This window comes from Hippocampus comes, unplaced genomic scaffold (genome assembly GCF_001891065.2).
Source record: "Hippocampus comes isolate QL1 unplaced genomic scaffold, H_comes_QL1_v1.1 scaffold59, whole genome shotgun sequence".
Classification (NCBI taxonomy): domain Eukaryota; kingdom Metazoa; phylum Chordata; class Actinopteri; order Syngnathiformes; family Syngnathidae; genus Hippocampus; species Hippocampus comes.
In genome coordinates, this window is record NW_017805406.1 from 461810 (window position 1) to 478784 (window position 16975).

At 43.2% G+C, this 16975-nt stretch overlaps 2 protein-coding genes across 2 annotated transcripts; one reads left to right on the forward strand and one right to left on the reverse strand.

Annotated features, from left to right (window-relative positions):
* Window positions 1–136: 136 nt before the first annotated feature.
* il13ra2 (interleukin 13 receptor, alpha 2) lies at window positions 137–3554 on the forward strand. Its single transcript, XM_019873215.1, has 8 exons — window positions 137–269; window positions 403–554; window positions 657–813; window positions 889–1009; window positions 1124–1308; window positions 2400–2545; window positions 2975–3134; window positions 3224–3554. The coding sequence occupies exons 1-8, from the start codon at window positions 182–184 to the stop codon at window positions 3238–3240; spliced, it is 1026 nt and encodes a 341-aa protein (XP_019728774.1). The 5' UTR covers window positions 137–181; the 3' UTR covers window positions 3241–3554.
* Window positions 3555–6241: 2687 nt separating this feature from the next.
* LOC109517838 (transmembrane protein 47-like) lies at window positions 6242–12756 on the reverse strand. The gene is made up of 3 exons (XM_019873238.1): window positions 12355–12756; window positions 9991–10131; window positions 6242–7043 (listed from the first exon to the last, which is right to left on the reverse strand). Exons 1-3 carry the CDS (start codon window positions 12569–12571, stop codon window positions 6862–6864), a joined length of 540 nt encoding a protein of 179 aa, XP_019728797.1. The 5' UTR covers window positions 12572–12756; the 3' UTR covers window positions 6242–6861.
* Window positions 12757–16975: the final 4219 nt, after the last annotated feature.

The window sequence follows — 16975 nt, forward strand, 5'->3', positions numbered from 1 at the left end:
ACATGGAGCGCATGATCTGCAAGTGGAGTAAAAATCCTACATCTCCAGCCAACTCACAGCTTTATATGTATTACTGGTGAGCCAATTTTATTTTCCCTGGTGGAGGTATTGGCGATTAAAAAAAAAAAACATTTGTCCATGTTTAACTTGTGTCTGTATTCCCAACAGTGCGTACGTAAAAATGTTGCCGTTCAAACTGGCTCACGGAGCTTTACTGATGGTGTTCTCAATAATCGCCATGGAGGAGTTGCATTGCAGTGCTATTCAAGGTTGTCGGAAACATCCTACTACGTGGGAATGAATATTATGTCATCAGTAAATTGTTCTGCAGAAATATGCAACTTTACTTTAGTTTGCTTCCGTTACATCGTTCATACTTGAATAATGACATTTTATTTGCAGTGGACCCCCCCGAGGAGATTAAAATCATAGATCCTGATCATCTTGGCCGTCTGGAGATTACATGGACTCTACCGGCGAGTTTACGTAAATTGAAAGACTGTCCTCAACTGTACAAGGTGGAATACTTCAACGCTTATTCGCAGAGATGGGACGTGAGTAGCACCTTTGCAACGCTCCTCATGCACGGAAGAACTGCTTCAATAACTCAGATACAAGCATAGTAACTGAGAATACGATTCCCTCCCAACCCCCAGATTATTCAGACCCCTCAGAGGACATACAGCGCTCAGTTTGATCTGATGAAGGAAATACGAGTTAGAGTGTACACCCTGCTGAGTGGACGCTGCACTAATAACACTTGGATCAAGAGTGGGAACTTCACGGAATTGGTGCAGAAACCTCCAAGCCTAGGTCAGTCAGCTGCAAAAAGCAGTGAGGAATGGTTTAGTTGATATTCCTTGATTTGGTACTGCTCAATTTCAACAGGTCGTCACGGTAATGCAGTCAAAGATTTCGGGTGCGTGTTTCATAACATGGAGCGCATGATCTGCAAGTGGAGTAAAAATCCTACATCTCCAGCCAACTCACAGCTTTATATGTATTACTGGTGAGCCAATTTTATTTTCCCTGGTGGAGGTATTGGCGATTAAAAAAAAAAAAGAAAAGAAAAGGCAATCGGTTTGTAATTTCACTATAACAATTTGATTGTTCTCCTGCGCAGGCACAGAGAACTGCAAAAAGCACAGGAGTGTCCCATGTACGTCTTTACAAACGGAGATAGGAGCGGCTGCAACTTCACAGGAAAAGCTCTCCCCGATTTTACTGATGTCAATTTCTGTGTCAACGGCTCATCTCCAGAAGGTCCCCTGAGGCCTACGTACAAGTCCCTCCAAATCCAAAACTATGGTACATACAAGATGCCCAGCTCTAATGTGGAAACGTGTGACGGGCCACTCACTCTGGTGAATTAGAGATGTTCTTTTTATCGTAGCACTGAAACACAGCATTGCAGGAACAGAGACGCATTCAGTCTCGTATCTCTCTGCATTCCTCGAAGCTCTGACTACTTACAAAATACTGTTTCTATTCTTATCCGAAAACAAAATATACAACGTGTGATCGTATAGTGTTTTTAACTAAAGCAATCTGGTAAAAATTATAAGAATCCCAGCGATCCATTTTTTTTTTTACAACTACCGTATTTACAGTAAAACAGAAAAAGAACACAATCACTCCCGTTTACGAAGTATCGTTGAACACACCACACGCAGCAGGTACGTGACTGCGTCATACTGTACTGAATGGCGGCCGCGGGTTCCCGCCATTAATACAATCAATCAAATGAAAAAAAATAACGACATGAACAACTAGATACAGAAATTTTAAAAAGAAATATACATTAGCTGGAATACAGTTTGGCGGGAGCAGAGCGGCATTCAGTCTCGTATCTGAGCAACAAACGAGCATTGACCAATCAACTCAACACACAAAACGCTTCAGTCGACACGACATGAACAACTAGATACAGACATTTTAAAAAGAAATACACATTAGTTGGAATACAGTTTGGCGGGAGCAGAGCCGCATTCAGGCTCGTATCTGAGCAACAAACGAGCATTTACCAATCAACTCAACACACAAAACGCTTCAGTCGACAAAACGTCACTGTAACAACGACACAAAAAATAATGTGAGAACAATTACGGGAACTACTTGAGCACACTACATAGCAGTATAAGAAAAACAAATTGAAATATTAATATAGAACTGTTAATTGAGCCGTATAAAGCCACTCACAACTTTGCATTTCTCGTAGCTCTGACTGACGATACGGTAGGAAGCAGGTGCCAAACTGTTTTGTTGCGTCACTTCCGTCAGAATTTCATAAAGTTTATATATCACTCCGTTACACATGTAACCCGAGTTAATTGCGCTGCGTTCCCATTCTCAATCCTACTTCATCCGTCAGCATCATAATGTCTTCTTTTTTTATGCAGTGAAGCCTGACGCTGCAAACAAGCCATTTCTGCTGCCAGGAGTCGCCCGTATCAAACTCCTTTGGAGGAAACCGGATGGAAAAGTTCCTGGGCACTGCTTAGAATGGGAGGTGCAGCACACCAACGATGGACCACAAAATGAATCTGTGCGTTGGGTAACGTGCAAAACTCCCAGAAGTCTTTAAGTCGTCCATAACTTCCCACCACTCTTGCTTGTTTCTGAATGGATTTAGCTGTACAGAAAAGAGGGAAACGTGACAGCACCACCTGCTGACAAAATGATTATACTGCAGTGAAATGTTTCTAGAAGCGTGGCATTGCGTTTGACTCGTTTTAAGACTCATTTTAAGTGTAATGCAATTTTTTTAAATAAAAGCGATGTAAAATATATTAGACTTGCCATTTGCTGTGCGAGGCTCTCATGTTAACACATAAAAGTGATCACGTGTGTACAATTATGACAGGACTTTTTTTCTTGATGTGGCAGCAATACACTTTACCAAAAAATGATCATTCTGTATTTTTTTCATGTTTTTTTCCCACCCTGATTTGTCAATTCCTCATATCTTCTACAGGAGCCAATTTCCACCATGCGCACAAGCCTGACTTTGCCTGCTGTGGGTAAGAAAAACTGCTTCCGTGTACGCTCCAAAGTGCACAAATATTGTGCGGCAGGAAGCTTCTGGAGTGAATGGAGTCACCAAACATGTACCATATTTGAACAGAATACAACAAGTAAACAAACTACTCATTCTTCTAAAACGTGCCCCATAATCATAACTCCGCCATGTACTTATACTACATTTTTCTCGATGTCTTTCCAGGTGACACCGAATTTTGACCCATTTTTAAGAGTCTCCAGCACTTGACTGATGGTGTCCCACATGGATCCATGTGGAGCCCTCTTACTGTCTACCACTGACTGAATCCAACCTGTTGTTCATGTTGGTGGACATAGAGTAATTGTGAACCGTTGGCGGCTGGAACATGTTAAATGGATATCCATTTATTTCAATGGTGGGAAGATGATTTTAAATGAGTACAGCAATATATTTATTCTTTGCAATGTGTGAATGTTAAGTCATATTACAGGGGAAAATTACATTCTTATTTAAAAAAAAAAAATTCTATATGCTTTTTGTCAATGTTTAAACTCTGATTATCTTATTTAAAAAAAAATTTTCTTCTATATGCTTTTTGTCAATGTTTAAACTCTGATTATGTCTAGAAATTCCACCTTGGTAAAGAGTTACAGTCTAACATGCAGTTTGCCTGATGTTTACCTGAACAAAAAAAAAATACAATAAAATAAAGCTCATTTGGATTGCACAATTTTGTTGAAGACTTTTTTATGCACACAGCATGGGAATGAATCCATCTGGATCCTGGATGACCTCAGCTTTTTTGTTGTTTGATCCCTTGTACAAATGACACTGACAAGGTCAGCCGTGCAGCCATCTGCAGGCTTCCCACTAGCCCTAATTGTGCATTATACACATTTGTGTCTGTGGGTAGGTTACTCTATTATTGTACAAAATGTTAGTCCTCAGTTTTAATTCCGTCCAGTTGTACCATTCCTGCTTTATGTTGTGTTGTTTGTCTTGTCCTTTCTTAATTCATGTTCGGCATGTGAGGGCCCAAGGAGACACACGATAGCGAGGGAGACATGTTTCAAGTTAATGTGTAATTTTGGTGGGGTCACGCTTGATATTAGACTGGAGTGGTGGTAATGTATAGCTCAGTTGTTGCTATCTGCTTCACTTTGCTGCTGAAGACTTCCAGCTCGGAGGACCACGAGACGAGCCGCAGCGCTTTCAGGTTTGCCTGCGTGAATCCATATTTTCACTCTTCAACCTGCATTGTATATCATCTGTCCAATCATCAACCCTTTCTTTACCATTTGTCACCTGGATGGTTAGTGTGTGAAGTGGAGCCAATCCAGTTGTGTAACACCCTGGACTGGGTCAGCAGTTAAGATCAACTTTGCGAACCACCACACGAGCAACAATCATCATTGTTTTTTCCTTCTCAGAGTTCAAGAAAGTGTGTCTCCGTCTCCCAGGTTCAGTAACTGGAATCTGTCCCTGCAGTTTGAAAGGTTGCAGGGCCCAGCTGGTTACTGTCCCCGGGGGCCGACTTGTTCTTCCAAATACCTACCTCAGTGGGGCATCTCTTCCAAGCTGCGCTCATACGACTGGGTCAACGTGCACGACAAAGTGTCTTTGGTGTCCTCTTCAGAATCATTCCGTCATCATGAAAATGTATCAGAATAATGAAACTTTAATTTTAAGTGGGCAAATATTGGCACACATACTAGGATGTTGCTAAGTCTTTTAATATGTTTACTTCATTTTACTGTATTTTATTTTATTTATTTTTTTACCAGAGAGGTATAAAGGAAACATGATGCATCAGCATTTAGCTGTTTTGCTGCACGCAAATGGAATAAGCTGCCAACAGATCTGAAGGTAGCCTCAAGTGTAAATGCTTTTAAATCCAGGTTAAAAACTATGCCTTTTACCTCCACCATCCCCATACCTATGATCAAGATATTTTAGAGCATGTCTATAATCAATATTTCCAAATTCATGTTAAACTGCCTTTCTCTAATTTCTTAAATTCTTAACTCCGTTTGCCTTTAAATATTGCATTTTGCTTTTAGGTGAAGCACATTGAGTTAACTTGTGTATGGAATACGCTATATAAACACTTGCCTTGCCTTTGTAAGTTCTATAAATAAATTAAAAAAATACTTTAAATGCTACGTCTCGCTGCGGGGTTAACAAAGTGGCAGAAGATCAACACATTTACCAAACAATGCAGTGTGCAGTAAAATCTGTCACAAGGACGAAGCAATGCCATTTTTAACCACACGGGGGTAGAAGAGAGACAGAAGTGACACAATGGATAAATTAGATCCTGAATGAAAGCTGCACAAAGTAAACAGCAGCCAGTGGCCGGAAACAGGCAGCTGGCTCACGACAATCGAACAAGCGTTCTCTGTCAAGGCGTGTGAATGGATGGGCGACTTTCACAATAGATCATTTTCCGCGGAGTATTTAATGTCATTCATATTCATTTTACAATATGTGTGCGCTTTGAGTTTGCGGTGGTATGAAACTGCACTTCATGATACATGTGAGGGATGTTTAAATGTATCACTCTGGTGGAAAATATAGCAAATTAATTCAATGTCTGTGTGTACTTTGTATTTTCAAATGGATGCGTGTTCTGTGCATGTGATCACTGCAAATAGTGAACATAAAGTTCCCTACACCCTTTTGGGTTTTTATGAAAATCCTCCTTGTACGACAACCCTCCCCATTTGTTTTTGCAACTCCACCACCTCCACCCAGATCACATTTCAGCTTGCTATTATAAGAATCCCACTGAAGAAACGCCTCTCACGTCCAACATGACAGGATCAATGCAGACATTTGGGACTTTCCCCCTTGCTGTTGGTTCGTTCCCATACAAAACATCAAATCCTCACGTGGTCATCTATCCAGATGCTGCAGCTGCCGACATAGTTTATTTGCGGTGGTTCTCCGGGCAGCTGTTGCCGTTTATACTTTTGAGGGTGACAACTTCACACCAGTCTCCCAGCACGTCGGGTGCCTTGTGTTTCACACTCACATGCAAACTGTGAACGTAATTGTAGCAAATGGAACCAAAATGCGAGCGATCCTGCAAGCTGCTGAAAACGTCGCCGTGTGGAATGTGAGCCCTTGATGATAAACACCAAGTCCACATAAGGGGGCACCCCTTTTTAGACATGGGTCAAAGGTCAAGATGTTTAAACCTCTGCTGTCAGGACACACCAATAATTTAAACCCCTTAACTCCTCATACCCCAAAACGACACTTTTTTATTCAGCAAAGTCCTTCGTGTACAAACACTTTTTACACATTTACATTTCCATCAGAGACACACAAACTATAAATACAGTAGCTCCAGCATATTATATAAAAAGCCGTGACGTCAGAAGACACTCTATGATATGTTTCAGGCAAAATGCAGGAAAAACGGCACCATGAATACACCGACAAGCTCCTCGTTGTCATGCTAGAAAAGAAGAGGCCCAAATTAAAAGGCCACAACACGGCAATGCACTGCTGCCTTGAAATATTCCGACCCTACTGTCCATTTTGTCCAAACAACAGACATCCAGGCCACCGTGCAGTGGAAATGTCCAGCAACCGGTGGGCGTCCCAAAAGGTCGCCACCTCACCCCGATAGCGGCCAGGCTGAGGGACACGTTTGTGAGCGAATGGGGGAGGGAGCGTTGATAGTAAACTGAAGGGGTTCTACTCAAAGAAACCTGTCCTACTCTAGACCTTTGCAACCTGACTAAAAATAACCAGAGAGAGCCAGAGAAGAGAATTTAAGTCCGTGCTCCTATACACACCGGCTGTCCAAAGAATTTCGACGTGTGTTCTGATGAAGGGCGGCGCGCGAGGCGTCAGTACATGCCATCCTCGTATATGTCCGTCCGCAGGCAGAAGAGGACTCCGCCGCCCAGCATGAAGATGGTGGCGCCCCAGCCGAGGCCGTAGCCCCAGTTGAATTCGTGATACGTCTGCAGAACCGTCCCGTCGATGAACTTGATCGGGTACAGGACCAGCGCGCAGGCCTGCAGGACAACTGGTGGAAAAAGACAAAAAAAAAAAGGAAGCAGGGTCACCATCCTGATTTATTCATTTCAGTTCGACTGCACTGTAAACTACAACCGCCATCATAAACCGATTGTTAAACAAATACCTCGCTGACAGTTTCAATCAAATCTGAGCATTATTATCTTTGTAAGAGAGATATTTGGATGAAAGCTTCAGTAGTGGAAAAGCCAGTTGAGCATGTGTACTTTTAAAGCGGCATATAATTTTTTTTTTGGGTGGGGGGGATGCTTGTAAATGTAAGACGATAAAAGATTCTTTTCAAAGATTGTTGTTATTGAACGCTGTCAAAGAGGGGAAAAAAATAACAGTGATGCAGTTTGGGGAAAAGGAATGATTCATTTTTTTTGTCTAGAAGAAGAAAGAATGCTACTGAACATTGTGAAGAGGGCGGGGGGAAGCCACTGTAGCAGTTTGGGGGAAAATGAAAAATCAAGCTTCATTATTCTGTGACAAAGCTGTTGTACTTTAGTAAGACTTTAGAAACGTAGAAAAAAAAACGTAGAACATGAGATAAAAGTGTCAATAATGGTTGTGAAAACATAAATGATACAAAGGGTGTAATTTTTCTTTCAGGGCTCAGATGGCAACGAGAGAATAACAAACCAGATCCCTGTGGACGGCACACGTCGTCTTCTCAAAATTTGCTTACGTTTTGCATAATCCGGCAGACAAACAAACCAAGGCACCAAGCGCCTAACAAAGGGTGATCCAAACAAAACACGTGTGCGCATGGTGAACGTTGAAAACAAAAGCTTTGCATTGCTTTGCGTGGCGCAAACCCGCACGGATGTCAGTGGAAAGTCAGGACTCTTGACCTTGACATAAAAGGAAAAAAAAAAAAAAAATAAGGATTTGGATGCCTCTCTCACTGTGACTCATTTTCCTTGAGCTAAGTCTTTGCGGCTTTGAGCATTTGAGCGTGACTTCTCATCCGCCTTTTCCTTCCTCCCGGTAGAAGTGGTGGCGGCCCGAAAGAATGCAGCCGTGTTGATGGAGCCCAGACTGAGCTGAGGTCATATTTCTGGACAGAAAATAAATACCGCAGCGCTGCCAAGGGGCATTTAACGGGGTCCAATACGCGTCCGCTCCTCCACGCCTGCGCGCCGTACCCATGTAAAGGCGGCCTTATTCTCTCTCGCCGGGCTCTCAAAGCACACAGGAAAGGATAACAGGGGCTTCCCATGCCTTTCGGTAAATGGCTAGCAGGCAGTGGTTGAGCCATTAAGTCAACTGCACACACTGGCCCTTTATGCCTCGTGTTTTCAGAGAGGAACAAAGACAAAGTTCCCTCACAACCACTATATAGCTGACGTGAATAACTATCCATCAGGTTCAATTTAAAATGTTAAGCACAATCGGTTGTGGGATGTTGGCTGACCTCCAATTTGTTCAACTTTAGAATCTTTTCCCAAATCAAACACAAACCATCACCATCATAAAGAGCTTTTAAAATTCAGTTTGTTTGTGTGTTTTTTTTTTTAATCAACCTTTTGAGCAATGAGTGTTTGAAAACAAGCAGTGGTGCAACACATGTAGACAGACAGTACGTAACAATATATTAATATTAACAGGCTTATATTCTTTATACTTTCCGAATATTGACTAATAATGTTACTGCATCTTGTGGAGTCAGTTGCGTAGCTGTTCTTTGTGTCTCTCACCGTCTGCAAAGGGGCACACACCAGGTGGAATAGCCCACAATCCATTGAAGTGAAGTAAAACGTGGCAAAAAGTGACTATTTACATTCTCTACATTTTGTCGTTAGTGTTAATTAGAACTTTTGGGGGGATGTTTCTGGGGGTGGGGGGTTGAGTTCGGCTGATTAAGCAAGTAAAATAAGCACAAAAAACTTACAAGGACTGTTTACACATTTCGAAAATAGTTGTGACAAACGTTTTGGTCTAAATTATATGCTTATAGGATGGACACACTCCCACTTGGTGTCAACAATTCCCTTCTCTCAAGTATGCAAGTGATGCCCCCCCCCCCCCCCTTCACGACTTCCCGTTGTTGGTAACGGTGCAAATACTGTGGCTGCTTTTTCTTGGCCGGCGGGCCAAGCGGGCCTCTGGGCTGCTCACCACAGAAGAAATGAGCTCAAGCAACGCACCACTGCTTCTCTCCTTCAACCGCCTTTATTTCATATGAGCTCTGGAACAAATAAAAGCTTGTCTGCCTGGAAAGGCTTGCGGTTGGGCTGAGTGTGTACTTGCCGCTTTCCTGCGTCTTTTTTTTGTCACGCGTTGCGCCATGTGAGTTTGGTACCTGGACCATCAATGGGGTCTTACCATAGTTGATCTATTAAAAACCACTGTCGCGTTGCAATCAGGGTTCTAATAGTTGAGGATTTTTCAATACAGTTTAGTTTTTAATGCATTTTTATTTTTTTAATTATTTATTTATTTATTTTTAGTATTAGTATTTTTTAAGTATTTATATACATTTTTTAGTCTGTATTAATTAATTTTTCGAGCAGGTTTGTTCATTTTTATTTTCATCTGTTGCTTCATTTCAGTTGAGATTTTATTAGATTTAGTATTAGTTTTAGTTTTTGATAGTATTAGCGTATTGGAAGTTTTATAAAGTTATTTTTTTAGGCGGTCCCGTTTTTATTTAATGGGATATAACAGCAATCACCGAAATCAGACTGGACGAAGAAAAAAAAATTGAACAGGTACTGGAAGCAGTGCAGCCAAACTAAATGCTACAAAATAAAGACAATAGACTGTTGGGAATTTATTCCTATAATCAAACAAATATTACAATTGGATGTAAGTCAGTCCTTCAGGTCGTGTTCAGGCTAGCGGAGAAGGCCTTGCTGACTGACGCTGACCTCCAACCACCGCTTGCCATTTCAGATCGCGATACATATTCAGCGCAAACAGTAAGAAACAGGAAGTAGAGGACGACTGACCTCCAGTGAAGAGGAAGACGGCCACAGTGCGGTAGTGCTTCCTCTGCGTCCCGTGGCACAGCGAAATGAGGCCCACCAGAAAGGCCACCAGGGTTGCGGCGGCGCCGCCCACGAGCAGCACGAGGGTGGCAATTTGCCAGTCTGCTTGAGGGAACACATACCAAAATCTTAGAACATCATCCAAGCGAATATTTCAAAGGAGTCACAAAGTAGTTATTGTTACGTAAAACTCAACGTGGTTGTCACGGAGATGGCTTTGGGCCTGGGTGGAAGGAAAACCTTGTGATCATTTCTCTGGCGCCTGAAAAGTAACAATAAATATTCGCCTATTTGTGGTTGGTGGTTGCTGAGGTCATGTTCCAGCCACGGTGACTCGGAATACATCTTGACTCTGTAAATGTGTTTGTGAGAGGACTAGTCAAAAGCACTCCAGTTCCATAGTGCTGCTTGACTTCGGTTTGTTCTCATTTCAAAATCTCCTCATTCTATTTGAGGTCTTCTCTGGGAAGGTGCAGCATGATTTCTTCTCGTCAAGCACACGCACAAAAATTGCTTTCCCGTCCGTCTCTTTCTTGGCTGCTTTGTTGTGCATCCCCATCCTTGAAATCCCACTCGTCAGTGTCGGGAGACAGTCGACGGGACTGAGCTCAAAAGAATAATTTGCATCGGATGAGGCCAACAATTCGTTTGTCATCGGGGAGGGAGAAAGGAGCGCGTCCCCGCGCGATAACACCTCAACGGCATTTGAATAAGAAGCACACGAGGCGAAGGCTTATTGCTTCCAGCTTTACCACATCACGTGGCTAGAATTTCGATCAGACGCCTCTCACCAGCAACACATATTTTTAAGGTCATAATATTTCATCGGCATTTCTGTGCTTCTCACTATTTGTGTGTAGAGTTCAATCCAAACATGAAACGAAATGCCAGGGTTGGACGTTAAGCCTGGGCTTCTCCCCTCTGCTTATGCCTTTTGGCCAAGTGGCCCTTTCACCGTGACCCAACCCTCCACTGTTGTTTTAATGGGATCTGCAGACCCTCAAAAGCATCAAACCCACCTCCCAGTCGGCCCCACACATTCCGCAACAAGAGAGCTCGGGCCAAAGCCTTGTTTCCGCAACATTCTTTGTGGCGCGCGTGCAGACGTGCGAGTACGACAGTGAACACAACATCTTAAACTGTGCGCCCAAAATGGGTCGGACTCATTTTAAGAAGCATCCTTTGGATGCCTTTCACGCAAATAAAAGTTGCATCTGCAAGCAATAACACCAGCGGAACCTGAAAGCTCTCGAGAGATATGTATCGGCTAACAACGTTGCGACGAGTTAGCGATAGCTCTCAAATGTGACTGAAGGGTACCAGTGATGTCAAAGAGGAAAAGTGAGATGATGTCAAGGAACATTTCTCTGTTTTACTGCACAACAAGGGGATGGGAGTGTAAACCGGGTGGGTCCACGTGCCCGTTGAACCGCAGTGAAAGCCTTCCTTGTTAACTCTGTGTGTGCGGTGTCACGAGAGGTTAAAAGGGTGCCACTACAAGTGATGGATTGACGCTCCCCCTCCCCTCCCCCATTCCCCGACACTTTCAACACCGCATTAAAACAAATATTTGACCAGAGTAAAAAAAATATTTTCAAACAATAGAGGCTCATTCATTCATATGACCGCTGACTACCTTGTTGGCTGTGACTTCATCAGCATGGGTTCTATTCACACTCATATCCTTCCTGCTCCTGAATCACCCTGCATGTTTATCGTACACCTCACTGCTATTGTGTGGGGGAGGCCTCACGTCAATGCAACTGCAAAACAAACCTTTGACGAATGATGTGATGATGAGGGTCTGAGGTGTGTGCTTAGGTCAGATTAGGAGCGCAAATACGGACTGAAGCATTTTATTTTAATTGAAAGAATTCCGATGTCTTTGTCCAATGATGGTGAAGAATGTGAATGGTAGCCTCCATCATCAGGCCTTTGTTTGAATTAATTAATATATCTTGAAAATTGCACTTTTTTTTTTTTTTTTGCGACTGATTCCAAATATTTCCCAACTTTTTCTTACCACATCAGGTTGTCATGTAATGGAGTACTATAATATATTAAGTGTATTTATTATTTATGAATTAAAGTTAGGTTCAAGAACTGGCGGATTCTTTTTTTTTTTGGCAACGCAATTACGCACGGTAAAATCCGAATTGCGCAAGTTTTAAGAGGTCAAACTTAAAAACATAAATTCTCAATATCATCTGATGTGCTAGGAAGAAGCAAAAGTAATATTAATCCAAACTTTTCCCCGTCCCACCTAAACACAGAGAGCATCCCAGCAGAGATGAGGACACACGAAAAGAAGTGCAATCTACTGACCAGAAGTGAGAGTGGAGAAGCAGCTCCACGAAGCCTCCTCGTCCGGCTGCCTCGCCTCGGACTGGGAGCACGACTCCCAGAGGGACAGGGAGAAGTGATCGGCTGTGACCCAGGCCGGACTGAGCAGCGCCACCAGGTCGAGGCACAGCGCCAGGAAGACACACAGCAGCGCGATCAGCTTGAAGGGCCGCAGCACGTACACGTCGTTCATCGACATGGTCCTCTCGTCGCACAACGCCGCGGGGCCGTCGCCGTAGAAAGAACCCGAGAAGGAGGAGCGGTGTGCGTGCGGGCCGTCTGCCACCTTAACACGCACTAACTCCCGAAAGCACACCGACGCAAGCTCGCTGCAATGCTTCCCGCTTGGAAACTTTCGACCCGAGACATCCGGTAAACCTTCACATTAAGAGAGACGTGTAAAATGCACGCTATTGATTCTCAGCGAGTGTGTCGTGAGAGATCGTCTGAGGCGGGCTGTCAGACAATTTCACTCATTTTGTCAGAAATGTTACATTTCTTGACCAATTTTGTTGAACACAAATAATGTCGTCTATGTCAGTGACGTATAGTGACCGACACAACGATTAATTATTAGTTCCACTCGATAGTGGAAGGCACTCAACTCAACTCAACTGTATTTATAGAGCACTTTCAAACAGTTTCAAACAGCACAATTAAAAAGGCAATGGTAGTGCATAAATCATAACATAAAATCCAGTCATATGTTTCAAAATGACGGTTAAAATGGTTGTAATATGAAGTTATTGATACATTTGTCGCCACGCTACCTTGAAAAGCTCGGAAGAATTGTTGTTGTTGTAATGTTTTAACTATCCAGCAGATGGCAGTATTTATTCGTTGATATAACTATGTTGCCATACATGGCATAAAAAATCAGAACAGTCGCGCTCTCTCTCTCTCTCTCTCTCTCTCTCTCTCTCTCTATTTATTTATCTCTCTATTTATCTCTGTCTCGCTCTCTCTCTTTCTCTCTCTCTCTGTCTACCTCGGTGCATTTTCATTATACAGAAAAAAACGATATAGCAGAACAATACAACATCATCAATTAGACACATAATGAAAACGAGGTGTGATGGAACCTTTGCATATAATTTGTTTCCATCATCATTGTCGATTCATCTCCATTAGAACATAAACTGAAAGATTAAGATCATCCTTCCTGATTTTCTCCTTCACACGTTTTTGCTCAAGAGATAAATGGGCCGTTTGTTTGTGCATATGTCATGTCTGATAAACAGGTTGAGCACATCAGAGACAAGTGTGTGACTTGTTTTTCTTTGCCCAAATCTATGTACACCCTATCTCAAACGGGCCATTTGCAAAACTGTTGTGATGTCGTGAATAATGTGTAGTATTGTTCTCCTCTGCAGTAAGTATCAAAAGTCATCTATGACATTTTTTGTTGAAGGGCCGATGAAAGTTGACAAATATTAAGTAAAGAACTATGTTAAGATAACCGTATGGACATGTTACGGTTGTCTATGTGCATTTCTCGTTACCTTTGTAAAAGCAGCATTTTTAGGAAAAGCCATAAATTAGATTCACTCATCTATGTGTACTTGATATAATGGCTGATGAATCTCTCGTATAAAGGGGCTCACTCTTGCGGCCTACTTTGGTTTCATTGTACCCTTCCCATTTTGGAGGCTAAATTACACGTTTTCAATGACTTAGGCATCATGACAGTTTCAGACTACTCTGTTGCTAATGCGGCTGCCAAGATGCCAGCAGGGCATATCGAGGAGGGGTGCTGAGCGGAGGGTGTAGTATTAGTCGCGTCCACGGCGAGCACATTGCTCATTTCCTTTAAACGCCCCTCCTCGATCCGAGCGACCTGTCATCCTCCTCCAAAAAGCCCCTCATTAGAAAATCCTCCAGGCAGACAAAGCTACTTGCGATGGCACATGCACTGAAGAGCAGACAGAAAAAAAGTCTGGTCTTGATTTAATTTTTTTTTCTTTTTTTATGGGGGGGTGATCCTAGGATTAAGTCTAACTTATCCACCAAGACAACCACCTATGGTACAATCCTCCTGTTAGCGCTTATCCATCCGCCATATTCTAAAGCCTCCCACATGCAGGAGGAGTGACTCATGGACATTCTCGAAATGATGGAGAACAATGGCGAAGACGTATAAACAAAGAAAGAGGTTGAGACGCGCGAGTGATTCAGCAGCAGTGTGGATGACGCTGCCAATGGTTCGCGGGACGCTTCCTAATAAACTACTCATCACATGATCTCATCCTTTTGTTGCCTTCTATCTTTTCCTGCTTTTCCTCCCGCTGATCAGGCTCCCAATAATCCTCTCGAGGCTTTTCCGGCTGTGAATAAGCTTGCGTGGTAAATGATGAGCCTGTATTTACTGCTGGCTTTACGGCGCAGGTCTAACGTGCTCATCTCTTCATTTACTAGAAATCCACTTCAGCTCTTCGTGATGTCATTTATTGTCGTTTATTTATTTTTCGTGAGCAGGATTATGCAAAAACTGCTTCACCGATAACAAAAGTCATTAAAAACTGGTGTGGATCGCGGAATTCCCATCCACACATTTGTTAACGTTGAACGATATGGACCACATCAGTGTATCCGGCCCATCACTATGTCTACTTCCTGTTTCTTGCTAAAAAGGGGTTTTAGTTTCTTTTTGGTGGACAATCTATACCAATGTTAAGATTCTGGTCCACATTTAGAAAATACAACATGCATTTTTTTTGGTATTGAGCAGTCGTGTTCTAAACACGATGTCTTTAAAGAGAAAACATGAACCGCGGAACTGTGACACAGGCATGCTAATCGCTAGCCCACAATGCTACGCCCATTTTGATCAAATTAACCTTAATTTCTCGGCGACTTGTGAATGTCAATGAACAAAATTGAAACACAAGTAGAATGTCGATAAATAAGAATGACAATTTGGGAGAGTTTGGCAGACTGACGCATTTGCACTCAACTGACGCATTTAGTTTTCAGTCAACCGGGATGTCACTCTGCGAAAACATTAGCTTTGTCACAAGTGTGTTTGTCTGTTTTCGTGCGAGTATTTGAAGCCGGCGCCTGCGTGTAAGCGAGCCTCACAGCATCTGGCTTTCGAGTGCCTACCTCAAGGTCACGCCAACGGCGAGTGTTGACGGACGCCACGACGACTCTGTGTCTTTCCTGCCCTTCGTGCCGATTTGGCAGTCTGCTGCTTTGGTTTGTTTCCTGGAGACTGCAGCGGTGACGCCGCAAAAACGCTGAAGTGGGGCTTTCAGGGAGACGATGATGAAATGTGTTGGGACTGCTGAGATGGAAGCTTTCCCAGCGCATTATCATCATTGTCGCATCATTTCATGACGTTCACGAAAGGCTGGGGAACAAATACAGGACAGCAATTAGGAGTGAGACGTATTGGTTTGGTGCCATGACCAAAAAAGTCCAAGCAACATTTCTTATATTCATTTTGGGGTCTCGTGTCACACAAACTCTAGCGCAGCCACTGCTGAATTAAAGTTTTCTGTGACATTCAGTTTTATCGAAATGCACTTTTACACTCGCTGTCGAACATGAGAGACGTAGCAGGTGTAAACAGGAGCCTACTTGTGTCCCAGGATGTCCAACTGGCTCCCAGTGTCCTCTCACCGCCCACTACTTGTTTTGCCAGCTTGTGGACATCTGTTTACTTCCTCCTCCATCCATTGCCATGGTTGCGACCTCGCTAACACTGCCACTTCCAGAAGACCCGGCCCCCCTAGCCGGCAGGCCCTTCTCCACCTCATTCTGCAGACACCAGCTGTGAGCCACTTATGCGTCTCATTTCAGTCGGCCTCCTTCAGGCTCCTCGCGGCCTCCAGCAGGGCTGAAGTCACCAAGTCCTCATCGTCGTCATGTGCGATACACAAACCCGAGCATGCTGTGTCCGTTTTGTTTTTCTGTTGACGGTAGTCGGGTAGTCAAATGGGATTGTGAACGGTTCCATTTTGAATATCACTTTACAACTTTTGGAGATGAGCGTCAAACTCAACCGCGTGTTCCTCACCTCTGGCTGTGATTTGAATTTTATGACTTGTTGTTTTGCTCCATTTGATCAGAGGCAGACATTTCATTAGGGACAGTGCACTCACAAAATGTGTACATTGTTCTGCAGCCCTAGTCCATCCATCCATCCATTATAGTGTTATTGTGTGACAGTGTTCTGGGAGGCTTTTAGAAGCGCTCTGAAGGTTTTGTGGTAACGGACTGCTATTTAAAACTGTTTATAATTCCTTCCGCCTTATCTAAGGCCCCATGTCCAACGAAAGAAAAACAGCACCAAAAAAAAAAAAAAAAAAATGATGCTGCCACCACCATGATCCAGTTTTGGCTTTGGTTCTTTATCTTTTTCAGAAAAGCAGCTCCTATATTTTTTTCCGGTCCAGGCAAGTCAGGCAGTGTGTTCCCATTTCCACTTTAGTATTTTAATGCTAATTTCATGGTAGGAACAGGAAATGGAAGATTTGGATGCTGTATCCTTCGTGTACACTTGCGTTCACGGGAACCTCTTGGCTACAAGGCATCCAGCTGAGAGCGGAAAATCCAAATCTGCTGCCTCCCCCTGCCGCCCACCCTGCCGCTCCATCTTGCC

Coding starts and splice junctions, on each gene's coding strand:
- LOC109517838 (XM_019873238.1), bottom strand. CDS start 12,571: ATGTCGATGAACGACGTGTACGTGCTGCGGCCCTTCAAGCTGATCGCG. Junction 10,132..12,354: donor CTTCTCCACTCTCACTTCTG/GTCAGTAGATTG, acceptor TCCCTCAAGCAG/ACTGGCAAATTGCCACCCTC. Junction 7,044..9,990: donor CGTCTTCCTCTTCACTGGAG/GTCAGTCGTCCT, acceptor TTTTTCCACCAG/TTGTCCTGCAGGCCTGCGCG.
- il13ra2 (XM_019873215.1), top strand. CDS start 182: ATGTTGCCGTTCAAACTGGCTCACGGAGCTTTACTGATGGTGTTCTCA. Junction 555..656: donor CTTATTCGCAGAGATGGGAC/GTGAGTAGCACC, acceptor CCCAACCCCCAG/ATTATTCAGACCCCTCAGAG. Junction 1,010..1,123: donor CAGCTTTATATGTATTACTG/GTGAGCCAATTT, acceptor TCTCCTGCGCAG/GCACAGAGAACTGCAAAAAG.